The 14,250-nt window shown below is 36.3% G+C and overlaps 1 protein-coding gene across 1 annotated transcript in view; it reads right to left on the bottom strand.

Moving 5' to 3' along the window:
* Positions 1-14,250, bottom strand: part of LOC107594483 (unconventional myosin-IXa-like) — a 141,340-nt gene that overhangs the window by 49,624 nt on the left and 77,466 nt on the right. Inside the window, exons 3-7 of the mRNA XM_016284549.1 lie at positions 9,626-9,720; positions 9,481-9,543; positions 8,596-8,695; positions 1,920-2,020; positions 1,376-1,502 (exon numbers count right to left, since the gene is read on the bottom strand). Of these exons, the coding sequence (XP_016140035.1) occupies positions 1,376-1,502; positions 1,920-2,020; positions 8,596-8,695; positions 9,481-9,543; positions 9,626-9,720 (486 nt within the window). The remainder of the gene's footprint in view (positions 1-1,375; positions 1,503-1,919; positions 2,021-8,595; positions 8,696-9,480; positions 9,544-9,625; positions 9,721-14,250) is intronic.

The following is a 14,250-nucleotide window of genomic DNA, read 5'->3' as shown; positions in this document are numbered from 1 at the left end:
ATTGGTGGCTGACTAAATACTTTTTTTCCCCACTGTATGTGCATACATTATGTATGTGTTGAGTTCAAAGGCTATGAGCAATCACATCCAATTTCTTGTAGGCCCACATTACAGGGCTCCATGGCCTTCATTCAGGAACTCAATCTACGTCCTTGAGTAGGTCAGTTTGCTGACCCATCCTGTGCAAAAGTAACTCAGCCTTCCTCTTTTTCCAAGAGATTTGTTCAAATATCTTGAAATGTGTGTGTTGAATGTGGCAAGTCTGAACATATAGAAGAGCAAAAAATGTTTAAGAGCTTGAAACGCTATATTCTAAATCTTCATTATTCAATGAAAATGGTTTGCCTTGCTCTCCTTGGCAGTCACTTAAAAAGAGCAGTATGTCCGAGTTAATAGTATCCATAAAATAGGAGGTGAAAAATACCCAGATGACCTACTACTTCAGCCTAGATTCCAAAGTGCACATTTGATGGACACTTTACTATACTATGGGGCCATGGGAGAGAAGCTGTGAATGGCTGTAAAATGGCACAACAGATGCCATAAGTCACATGACAATGACATGGCGGATTTGAGCCCATTCAGATTTGAGCCCATTTCATTCACATGGCACACAGTTATACTATATAGAAAGTACTTTTTTTAATGGTCGCAAAATAAGTTCTTCATCAAATGTAGTATCTAATCTGAAAGTATGTGGTTTCGCTTAATTTACGAATGAGTTTAACATACTAACTCGCTGGTAGTGGGGGTTCTCAGGTAAAAAGCTCACTGGAGGTAAACATTATCAGTCAAAAATGACCTAAATTTCAGTCTATCCATCAAGCAAAGCTATTTGTATGGGGAATAAAACACAAAAGTTGTATGGACTACTTTCATGGTACTTCAGTGTCCTAATTACAGTTTCTTTCGAGGTCAGGAGATTGTGACACAATGTGACTTTTCTCACTGTGAAAAGTGTTTTCAGTAAAGCTGTGCATGTGCACCATCCCACAAAGTAAATCTGGATGAATCAATTTATACTTTCAGAAATCACAACATGAATAATGATTTCCCATCTGCAAGATCTGTGGTTCTCAACGTACTGTTAGAAACATACACAATATATTGTAACCATAACTATATTGTCCAAGATAATGCTATTGTCTGATTAAGCCAAATCTAACAGATAATAACAGGACATATTTGAGCCAATATTGTCTTTGATGTCTGATTTCTTGATTTAGATTGTAAAATTATATATTGGTGCTTGAATATAAGGAAGAAAAAGGACATGCAGGTTGGGAAAACCATGACCTAAAGTAAATCATGTCAGTTCAAATGACAATGCTTACAGTAGAGTTAACAATGTGTTTGCGATTCAATGATCCTGTACCTCAAGCAGCTCTGACACTACAGGCAGAACTTCAGGATTGCAGATGTCAATGGAGTCATCCCGGTATATCTTCTTCTTGTATCGGATATTCCCTAAATGAAGGATAGCTGACAGCAGAGAGAAAATCCTGCAAGGGAAAAGAAAATCACATTATTGAGTGAGAGATACAAATGCGCAAATATCATCATCATACATTTTTATGATGGTCACCCTTTTTATTATATCTTTTTTTGTTTTTAGTTCATAGACCTGTATTATGACAGATGATTTTGATAGTTCCCCCAAAAATTAAAAATGTTATCATTTATTCATGGTCGACATGTTGTTCCTGGTTACTCTTTTATACACAATTACAATGAACGGCTACTAAAACTTTCAAGCTTTAAAAAAAAAGACACAAAAGCATCATAAAAATACCTAAGAAGTCTATATAACTTCTTAGTGATCTTTGCGATAACCAAAAAATGATAAATGAAGTTATAAAAATTGCATGCAATGTTTTTGTGTATGTGCATCAGGGGGCCAGTGTTTTGGACAAACTCACTGTTTACGTGTTGCGGGAAGGAAGCCCACCATCTCCATAGCCAGCTGCAAGCGCTCAAAGTCATGTTTAAGATCCTCCCCTTCAACTGTGAAGCAATCCTGCTGGTTTCAATAAGAAAAGAAAGGTTACCATCACTTCAAACAATTAAGCACCAGTTCACACCACAGTCACAGTCTGAGGTTTCTTCATGGTGGTTTGCTATGCAATCGTATAATTTAATTACCTCTAGTATCTCTTCTTCAAAACGCTTATAAACATGATGTGCTATTAATGTTTCCAAAATGCAACAGCACATTAACACATAATAAGCTAATAGTATGTTGCATTTCAGCTGCTTGTATGCATTCAAACACAAATGTGTACAAACTGCTTTTTTGGCTTTTGGGGGGCTTAAGTGCTGCCAACGCTCCAGTGAGAAACAGTCAGGGTTTGGTTGATTGACTCAGCGCACCATATCATTATGAAGTTTGGTCAAAAAAGCAAGAGCCGCCAGATTTTTCTGGTTGAAAATTAGGGCCCTGGTGAATGTTAGCATATGCATGTTCTGCCCATGCAGTGGAAAATTCAGAGTGATTTGCCTTTTACACACGTTGGAAATCTGGCACACCAGCAAAGGCAATAAGAAAAGTAGCAATTTATGACTTGATCCATTCCATCAAGTGGAAGAAGAAAAGCATTTTCAGTGAAGCTGTGTTTGTGCACCATCCCGCAAATAAATCTGGATGAATCAATTTATAATTTCATAAATCGCAGCATAAATAATGATTTCCCATCTGCAAGATCTGTGGCTCTCAATGTACTGTTAGAAACATACACAATATATTGTGACCATAACTATAGTGGCCAAGATAATGCTAACGTCTGATTAAGCCAACTCTGGAAACAGATATTAATCTGGTACAAGATACTGGTCCAAGAAGGCCCATATTAAAGGGGCCATATGACGCGATTTAAAATTTTCCTTTCTCTTTGGAGTGTTACAAGCTCTTGGTGCATAAAGAAGATCTGTAAAGTTGCAAAGACTAAAGTCTCAAATCCAAAGAGAAATTCTTTATAAAAGTGAAGAGTCAACCATGCCCTCCTAAAATGGCTCATTCTAACACACCCCCACATGTCTACGTTACGATGTGGGAAGATTTGCATAACGCCGCCCAAATGTTCACGCAAAGAAAGAAGGCGTAACTTTTATTTTCACTGTAGTATTGTTGTTGCCGCGGCTGCCATGTTGTGAAGGCGCTGTGTGTTTAGTTGTGAAAGTGAAACTACTTAGTTTGGTCTTCCAAAAGAGGACGATATCTGCTTCATCATGCCTAGAGCTAATCCGTGCTGGTTGCTGAGGAAATACATCAACTTCGTGCTGTGGATCGCCAGATTGGCTTTCACCGTGGACGAAGCAGAGTCCAGTCCGGGGTCGTCACATGTGGTTGCCGCAAGCCCACCGGCTGGTCCTTCGTCGAATCAGCCAGCCACGCCATTCTCAAGCCCACCGGGCATTCCTCACTCTAGTCTGCCGGCCTCCGCTCACTCAAGCCCGCTGTGAGTGACGCTGTGTGTTTCGTTGTGAAAGCGAAACTACTTTGTTTGGCCTTCCAAAAGAGGGCACGACTAGAAATCAGAGGTTAAGTTGTATTTACAACACTGTTCAAGAACAGTTCAACCTAAATATTCAGATGTGTGCACCGGTATTTAATCGGTCCCGGGGCTAAATTATGAAAGACCGGAGTATCGATAAGCTCTGACGTTAACGGTTCTGCTATCGGTACTGGAGAAATTAATAAAACACACATCCATTTATTATTGCTATTTATACAGTATCTTGCAAATTCCAGAGTCGCCAGCTGTTTTTCAAACATTTGTCTATGATGCATTTGTGCTATTCGCAATTCAGAAGCGAGATCGCGCCCACGCAGAGGAGCTTCAGCACGCGCAACATGATCGGGCGCATGTCCAATCGATCAAATACACACAAAAATGTCAAAATGGCCGGCTTGGAGAGTATTTACTTAAACACAGTTTATGTCTTAAGTGGAGGAGAACAGTTGGGAGAAAATCCGATGTGTGTCATTTACAAATTTATGTTTTATATTCATTTCATTAATCCCAATCACAATGCACTGGATAGCTGGCCAATTACAGCACACCTCGCTTTTCAGACCGATGAGCTTTGTAAAAATCGACGCGTTTCAGAAAGGCGGGGCATAGAGGAGAAACAATAATGTACAGTATGTGGAAAATATAATAAAAGTTTTTTGACCTTAAACCGCATAAACACATTTCATTACACCAAATACACAAATTAATGTTCTTTTTAGCAACATCATATGACCCCTTTAATAATGATGACTATTTTTACCTAATATATATTTTCAATTTTTTATTTATTTATTTGTTTTTAATGCAAAAGCACAAAAAATTTATGAAATTATTTATTTTTATTTGGTAAAACTGTAGACTGGAGCTATAATGTGAATGCTCCTTTTTAAACGGATTTATACAGTATTGATTTATAATATAGGCTATAATTTTTATAGCGCTGCATAATTTCAAAGGCTGTAAGTGCATCTAACTGCTCTTTCACTATAGTGGTACAAAGTGTTGGAGATCTGGAAGCAAGACTTCTGCCATCCACAGTGGTTGGCTCCAGCTGGCAGTGCAACTGCTTCCTACCCACAACAACACAGTCAAATTTACACACACGTCCTTCCCTTAATGAGACAGTGTCTCCTTCATCGTCTCGCTTCATTACTGATGCCAAAATTACAGTATAGCATACCAGAGCAGTGGAGAGGCAAACAGTGCTGAAACTCTATAAGCTTTATGGTTTAAAGCCAGTCCTGCCGAATTGTTTTTTCTCATTCACATTTTCAGGGTAGGAAATGTAAAAAAACAAACAAAAAAAAACTTTTTCTCATGTTAAATGTTGTAAAACTTCTCAACCAAAACAGACCTGAGTAAACATACAGACATATTGTGCTTTGGGTTTGAAGCGAAATGGCATGGATACAACAAAACAGTTCTGTACAGATGCTTCATTATTCTTGTGCACTTTAATACATTATGATCACTTACCTTCAGATTGTGGTTTATTTAAACAATCATTCATGATAATGTTCACTGTGAATTGAAACACGGCACAGGAAATCCAAAACCGGGCATAAACAGCAGGGGTCTCAAACTCAAATTACCTGGGGTTACCTTTTTTTTTTTAGGTAACCCCAGTTATCTAAGTTATACAGTTACAGCAAATGTGTTTGCAAGTGTTTTTAGAATCATGAATTTTAACTATTTACTGTACTAGGCCAGAATAAATTTGTCTAATTAATAACATGGTATGCCAATTAATGAATTTATTTAATAACAATTAATTGCATATCAAAATTAATGAAGAAAGTAATTCAGTAATTCAAAGACTCATTATCATGGCAGATGAGTAAAGCATTACAAAAAGTGTTTTCAGAATTATTAATATATTTTTAGGCTTTTCAGGTTTAGTGGCCTCATGATGCCAATGATTAAAAGACATAGTGATCAATTCGTATGATATTTGTAATTAAAACAATTGTGTTTCATTCAGAATATCAGTTGTGCAGTACCTCAAAAAGAGAGGCAAAACTTAAGAAGTTTCACTTCAACTGTGTAAATAAATTTGTTTATTATAACACAAGCGATCTAGTGTTGTTGGACAGTTAGGGGCCATATCCAGGGGGCAACAGTTTGAGACCCCTGAAAGAGAGCATGAAGACACTGAGCTAACAAAAAAATACAACCATACCAAAAATAACAAACATGCCAACATACCCATGTTGATTTGGTCATTGGTTTTGTGCAAACTCTTTCCGTGTAGAGTGTTCAAGTTTATCTCAAGCTTAATCAAGCTTAATCTAAAGTATGTGGCTTTGCATGATTCCAATTGTGTAAAAAAAAAAAAAACTGTTTACAGCACTAAACAATCAGATCTCCATCAGAGGTCTAGTCACGCCATCAAATGTGGAGCAGGAAATTCACTATTAAAATGTCAATTTAAATGGAAATTGCCTGATTTTTTATCATTTAGTATAGGCAAAAGTTTTATCTCATCCTTCAGGTTTTTTTAAACAAAAGGAAAAAGTTGTACATGAATTCACTTGACAGTTGAAAGAAGTTTATATTTTTGTTAAGAGCATTGACATACAATCTTCACTATAAAATATTTGATATTTGATTTCTAAAGTTGTCTAAACCGCCCATTCAAAGTGGGACATTTATTCTATGAATGTTGGGTTAAAGGCAGATTTGTAAACAGTGCAGTCCTATTAAAGGAAGAGATGGCAACGTGGTCTACCAACACCAAGTATTTGTTCAAAATAGTGTGGTAGTTGCATATTTGAAACATTTCTTCACAATGTTGTGTACTTGCCCAGTAGGCTTCGATTTCAAAGTGTATTACTATACCGTGTCACAGATGCTGCTGATGGAACTAGCAATAGTGCCACAAGATGAGCAACATTTGACCAAGTAGATCTGTGCATTAAGCTTTAAATTGTAAATGCAAACTAATATATCTGCATCTATGTAGCGTGTTTCTTTGTTTTTTATTATATTACAAGCTTTTCACTTGGCCATGTTTACTGTGTGAACATTTTTTCACAATGTCACTAGTTAAAATTGCTTATTTCTCTGGATTTAAACATTCTTCGAAACATTTGGGATAATGTAAGTACACAAGTCAGCTAAATACATATTGTGCCTTTAATATTAGCATTAACTCACTTGATTTAACCTTGTTTTTTTTGTTGTTGTTTTTTAACAAATGAAATTTTCTGGTATTTGTACTGACTATGCAACTACAAAAAATTTGTGACACTAGTATTTCAAGTATCAAAAGTTTACATTTGTAACAACCTTCCAATGCAAATAAAGCTTGTTTGTACTGTTGCTTATCACTCTTATCCAACCAACTGTAGTGTTTACTTGCCCACAGAGATCTGACTGGATATGTAACTGTACAGAGGAGATTGTGTGTACAGCCAGCAACCAGATGGACGCACGAGATCAAGGACTCTTGGCTGGAGACAACAGAGATCCTCTGTATGTGAAACCCCAAGACCTCTGCTAGTGACTGTCAAATGCTGCTCAAAATTACTGTAGCAATGGGTCATGATGACTGTCTTGTCAACCAAAAACCGACAAGTGGTTTTGATATTTTTAGAGTGTGACGTGAAAGCTAGCCAATCAGACTGAATATTGGTGTTTTGAGAAAGCTCTTCTAATTTTGTTTGCAATGTAAGATACACAGACGAAGACATATTAGAAAAAAGAAAACGTACACATCCATAAACACACGCAATGTTAATATTCCTGAACATTTAACATTTCATAAGCACACAAAAGACTGGACGGCTGCACGCAACAGATTTCCACACAGAAACAAAAGCATGAGGCAGGTGTGTGTTATGGAAATGAGGGGCATGTTATGAGCACAAGGCTGCTTTCTGTGGGGGATTAGGTTTTAAAGTGTCTCTGTGTGCGAGACCACTGGGCCAGCTGAAAGGAATGAACTGTGGAATCTGTTTCCTCCATTTTCCCCTCCTTCCTGTTTGCCCAGTGAGAGTGAATCCGTCAATGGGTCTGTTACGGCCTCAGAAAAGCAGCTGCTTGACTCGCACTCATGACAAAAACTGACTCCACAACGGCACACCACAAAAAACTGCTGCCGTCCAGTTTTCTTAACAAAGCTTTGTTGATTTTGAGGCAGTGCGCCATGGTCCTGACTAGGGTACAGGTACTGATGATAACTGTGGTATTTAAAAAATAAAATTCAATATTGATATCATACTAATACTACACATACCATACAAAAAATCCAGCGCCACTAACTATGTGGTTGACACTTTATCAATGTAAGTAGCGGTACTGCACCTTAACAATGGTTGAAACCAGTCAACAGAACAAAAGATGGCGACATCGCAGTGTGTAGCTATTACTGTCACCCAAAATCATAGGGGTTTTCGCACCGCATAGTTCTAGGAACTAGCCAGCAGGGTCGTTCCTTGAAAACCAATTTAACCATCCACTTTAATTGTATGGAAAAGAGTAGCATGAACATACTCCAAAATCTCTCCTTTTGTGTTTCATGGGGGGAAAAAATATGACAGAATTTTCTTTTTTCCCTTTAAAAAAACATGCCAGGATATTCAGTCTTATGTGGACAGCTCAAGGTATAAACTGTGGATCACTCAAGCCACCTCTCAAGATGTTCAGAGATGTACGCGTTCTTTGTATATAGTCTATCATTTGCACTCAGGACAATGAATACTTGTTGTCTACTGCAACACTTCCAGGCAATAAAAAAAAAAAGTTTTAAATATTTTTCAGCTAAGCTTGAAAAGAAAACATTCAAGCAAATGGAAAATTTGGAAATGCCCACATAAAAATGTGCACAAGACTTCAAGCAACATCTTCCGTAAGCCTGACATCAATATGCAGTGACACACTGAAATTGTAAGTGATGTAAGTGGTCATGAAATCAGAGATTTGATCGCAAGTGGTCACAGGAGATAAATGTTAATGCCAAATGTGAATGGCAATTTGACTTGGCTGACCACTTGTGACTGGATCAACTGAGGCAGATTTTAATACCAGTTGTAAATAGGGTCACTGATGGTGAGTACGGTGCATGCAGCGGTATCAGACGTACCTGATTGAGGTAATGGTATTCTTCAGGCTTTTTGAGGTGGAACACTGTTCTCTCATCTTCACTCGATCCTGCCAGCAGGTAGTAAAACACATGGTAATTCCTAGAAGAACAAAACAATGCAACATCAGGTGCAGTATGAACATATGAGCCTATAAATACATAAAGGATTGCAGTTTTGTCCAAACAGGAGCAGATTAGATTATATACAAGGTTTCTTAACCAGTCTCAACAGGTTTACAGCAAGTCTTTATGTGTGTGTGTGAACGTGTGCAAACACTGTAATGTGCAAAATTACAGCCACTGAATGATTTTTGTTTACAATCAGGACAATTGTACCACCCTTATATTTTTTTACTTTATGCCTCAAAAAAATATCAAATGAATTTCAATTTAGAAGTGCATTCAATTCATTGTATGTTTGAATGGTAGTCTGTGTTGATTTTTTAAATAAATTAATAGATTTAATAAAAATAAAAAAAATAACTCATGTCACTGACCCAGCTGGTAAGGACTAGCTGGTTTCAGTTTTAAAAAGCACGGCCCCGATACTGAAATATGACTGCTGTGATTTATACCAAACTCTCAAAAACAAGGAAATTATGGTCTGTTTCCATAAACCCTCATGCCATGAAACCAGTTGAACTGGTAAAGACAGCCAGAAGATAAAGCTGAGATTCACACATATAAACTGAACAATTACTCTGACAATACTGAACACTGTGGAGAAATGATTCCCACGTTCACTACTGGATATATTTCCTCATGAGCTTCTACCAAATCTACACTCTCTTTGGTTTAAATAAACTGTTGTCTAGCCCAGTTTATTAATGAAATGATTTCAAATGAATATACAACGGCATCAACAAATCATACAAGATCTCCTACCTTTCATTGTGCTCCTGATAGACGAGTCGGGATTTCTCCAGCAGATATTTCTCCACATATGCCCTGGATAAGAACAAACACCAAATTAGACAGGGGTTCCAAACATCTCTACAGCACTGCAGACGCAGACACATGAAGCTCTTACCCTCTTACAGTGCCACTTTCCTGATAGTTCACCTGGATGAACTTCCCAAAACGGCTGGAGTTGTTATTATGGGCTGTTTTAGCGTTACCAAAAGCCTGTGAACACAGGAGAAAAAAAAATAGCATAAGAGAGGTGACATAAGTGTATGGATGACTTGCACTGCCACTTAAGTTAAAATGAAGGAAAAATGTAAAATAAATAAATGAACTAGTGAATGCATGAATGAATAATTAAAAAGAAATAAATATGCTATGTCAAAGTGGGCTTCAGTTGAAAATTCATTTGAAACTAGCTTGCTTAAAGTCTCAACATAATTTTCAATTGAAGCCCACTTTGACATGGCTGCCAATGAAAACTTTGGATATTATATATATATATATATATATATATATATATATATATATATATAATTATTAGATATTTTTGAAATATGCAATGCAGGCTTTACAAGACACTATTATAGAAAAAAACAAGGCAAGAAAAAACATGTTTGACAAGCCAACAAACCCCCATAACTGTAAATGTGTGAAGATGTTGGCCATAACAGTGCATTCGCATTCTATAGAAGTCTTAAAAATACAGATTGTTCAATTGTAAGGGTCAGTAAGATGGTGAAAAACTGTTATGAATGTGAAAATAATTACAAAGAGTGTGAAGCAAGACAACTTGACTAACATTATAAGTGGATTGCAACAAGAAAGAAAGAAATGTTTTGTAAGACCACACTAAATCTGTTGTAAGTGTCCACTACATCCCCTTTTGGCCTGTTTTTGTTATGTGCCTGCCTGGAGAGCAGGAAGTTATTCAGTTGTACATAAACGCTCTCGTTATTTGTGGCTCCACCACAAGTAAACAAATTCCTCAGTGGAACTTGTCTGGAGGGACAGCGATCGTTCTCGGCACCCACGGCCGCTCCAGAGGTCAATCTCGCAGCCAAGTGCGCCAGACACACACCGCCCTGTTATGAGTCAGAGTTTCAAAGTGGGTTTTACGGCTGCCAGGGGAACCAAGGACAAGCCGTTCCGCAACAGACAAATGGAATTCTGGGTAGGGCAGCACCACCACCGTACAGCTGACAGCCATGGGCTACTGTAACAGTCCATATGTGCTCACAGCCATCATGACGCATCTAGCGAGCTATGTTAATGTCTTGAACGTCTAGAAAAGGTTATGTCAAACACAGAGATAACTTTGCAAACGGCCTCTGAAACCCATGTTGGAAAAGTCTATTTAGCCCTTTACAATGAACAGCACTAGCCAAACATCAAGTGGATGTTGCACAGTTACTCCTCTGACATATTAATGTCAGATTCAGAAATTCATCATTCGCTCCGCACACTAAATGGAAGAGGCCTGGGCGCTCCAGGAAATCGGGTCAGACGAGGACAAAAATCAGCCGTTATAGTGTCACCTCAACTCTTCCTGTGCAGTCAAACACACAGCAATACTTCACGCCTATCATAGCCCTGCTGAAGCCAAAAAGCTTTTAACAGACATGGAGAAAAGAGTGAGGATGGACTGCCAAACTTCTTGATACTCAACATTCCTGATTACTGCAGGAAACAGCTGCCATTAAAATCTGCTGAGATTCACATATGTACAGGGGCGCATTTTCAAAAGCATTGTTAGCACTTCTGTGCTTCATAAATGAGTAAAATATTAGGCTTTGTAACAGGTATTTATAATAATAATAATAGTTATTATTATTATTATCAGGGCTGGCAAACAAATAAAAACTTTAATCTAATTAATTTCATGATGTACCAATTAATGAATCAAATCAAATGAATCGCACACCAATTTGATTTGAGAAATTACCCACAAATTTGAAGTCATTATAGTGTAAAATGAGAATAGACTGAATTGACATTTAAAAAAAAATTGCTTTAGAAAGAAATATTTTTATTGAACAAAGAATTTATGACACAAACTTTTAAGGCTACAATGTGGCCATAACATTGTTTTCAGAAGCTGCATCTGAAGAGGTATTAGGGTATATTTACAGAGACTGAGGTGGAATGAATGCATTTACACTGCAATTAGAATTGCATAAATAATGCTATGAGATTCATGGGTTTTAAATGGGCACTGACAGGTTTACAGAATATTGAAATTATTTTTCATTATTTTCTTTAAATTAAATGATAGGCTATTCTAAATATGAAACTAAAACTTAATGAGTGAGTCATTCAGTCATTCATTCAACTGATTCATTCAGAAACAAAGCAAGTGACTGTCTTTATTTGAAGGGACACCAAATCACTTTCTGTAAATATTAAGCTGCAAAAAGACTATTTAAATATGAATCCTGCATGTTCTGCGTGTCTCTGTGTGAATGAATGGCGCAGTCACGCGGTTTTTGTTTACTACACATACTGTGCGGTGTTTTCAGCGTCTCACTAAATAAAACATAAATACATGAACATCTCTAGAACTGCTCTGAGAGTACTTCAAGAGCATTTTACAGTTTCATTTGAGTAAAACTATCATTATATCATATACACACAGAAATGTAAAGGTATTCATGGCAACCCGTCAAACTAAAAGTTGTTTAACTTGAAGACATTGTGCCAGAAATATATTACTATGTTCAGTAGAATCATGTACGTAATACTAATACTACCCTCCCCCGGCAATATTGGCTTGCTTTTCTGACAATATTGTTGGTTTGATTGCACAGACACTATTGGAAGAGAACTGAACTGGATGATGACATCACTGAATCATCAATGAACTGACTTTAGCTGGAAAAATGACTAATTATTATTGTCCTCTTGCATTATTAACAAACTATTCTCCTGTTGGACACTGTAAAGCTGCTTTGACACAATCTGTTTTGTATAAAGTGCTATATAAATAAAGGTGACTTGACTTGAATAATACTACTACTTCTAAAATTATTAAATCCCCTTTGTTTGCCAAAAAAAAGTTTGTTTAATTTTCATTTATTAAATGATAAATTAAATTAATGTTTTATGCCTTCATTTGATAACCAAAACATTTTACATGCACAACACAGAATTAAAAAATTTTTTTTTTTATAAAGCTATTGTAAAAATAAATGTTAATAAATTAAGTTGTTTTTATACATTCAAATAATTAGACATGCTAAAACACAGAATATGGTAACAAAACATAAGGTAAGAAATAATAAAACATTTAATAGGGCCCTAAACATGTAATTTTTAAAAAACGTTTAATAAATTGATGTTAAAGTGTATACGTTTCATGATTATAATTAATTAAAAATGCATTTTGATTAATAAAATGTAATTTAATAATTAAAAAGGAGTCCAGAAAAATTTTAACTGAAAAGAATGGAATCCAGAAAAATTAAAACGGAAAAAAATGAATTTCGGAAAAAAATAAAACTGATTTCATAGGGCGCATCAGTATGTATGCTACCCCATCTTACTGGCAGCAGCAAATTCTCCACAGAAACATTTTAGATGCACAACACAGAATTTAAAAAAAATTTTTTTTATAAAGCTATTGTAAAAATAAATGTTAATAAATTAAGTTGTTTTTATACATTCAAATAATTAGACATGCTAAAACACAGAATATGGTAACAAAACATAAGGTAAGAAATAATAAAACATTTAATAGGGCCCTAAACATGTAATTTTTAAAAAACTTTTAATAAATTGATGTTAAAGTGTATACGTTTCATGATTATAATTAATTAAAAATGCATTTTGATTAATAAAATTTAATTTAATAATTAAAAAGGAGTGGAAAAGAATGGAATCCAGAAAAATTTAAATGGAAAAAAATGAATTTCGGAAAAAAATAAAACTGATTTCATAGGGCGCATCAGTATGTATGCTACCCCATCTTACTGGCAGCAGCAAATTCTCCACAGATGAAATAACAACACAAAAGGCTTTTGTCTTGAGTTAAAGGTCTTGATCTCATAGGAGAAGCTGGGGAAATGAATAAACGACTGAGAAAACGAATGCATCACAATTACCGAAATCTGCTCTGACACATATTGAACTGAGAATAAAATGACATCAAAAGCAGGAACGGGAAGTTTGTTGCTTTTCCCGGCACAAGACACAGGGGAACGTTTAGCAAACATATTTTGGATGAGCACCAGTGTAAGAGCTTGTGAATTGATCTCAGGGGCTGAGAACTGAAACCATTAGAGCATACTGTCACTCACACAAACACACAACAACCCACTCTGATCACATGCCACGTCTTCTAATGGACCGCATCAGGCAAATATTATCTCTTGGCCAGAGAGCCATCACAGGGGAAATACTCTCAAAACTGTGTCAGTGTGATAAGGCCATAATCCTCTCCATGTGTGAGAGAAGAGTGTTTGCACTGTGTGTGGGACCACAGAGTCTCAGGTGCCTCTCTTAACCAGGCCCGAGTGTAACATACAATATCTGTGAGTCAGTTTATTTCTATAGATCAAGTATTCCCCAGTTTTTTTTGTCAGCTGAACCCCTTTGACCTTAAATATGTACTTGACGTATCTCCTGAGATGTTAATATTTTAAAGGGGTCATATGATGTTGCTAAAAAGAACATTATTTTGTGTATTTGGTGTAATGAAATGTGTTTGTGATTTAAGGGGTAAAAAAACACATTATTTTCCACATACTGTACATT

Source organism: Sinocyclocheilus grahami, unplaced genomic scaffold, assembly GCF_001515645.1.
Source record: "Sinocyclocheilus grahami isolate Dianchi unplaced genomic scaffold, SAMN03320097.WGS_v1.1 scaffold184.1, whole genome shotgun sequence".
In the NCBI taxonomy this organism is placed as follows: domain Eukaryota; kingdom Metazoa; phylum Chordata; class Actinopteri; order Cypriniformes; family Cyprinidae; genus Sinocyclocheilus; species Sinocyclocheilus grahami.
This window is presented reverse-complemented; position numbering and strand designations above follow the sequence as displayed.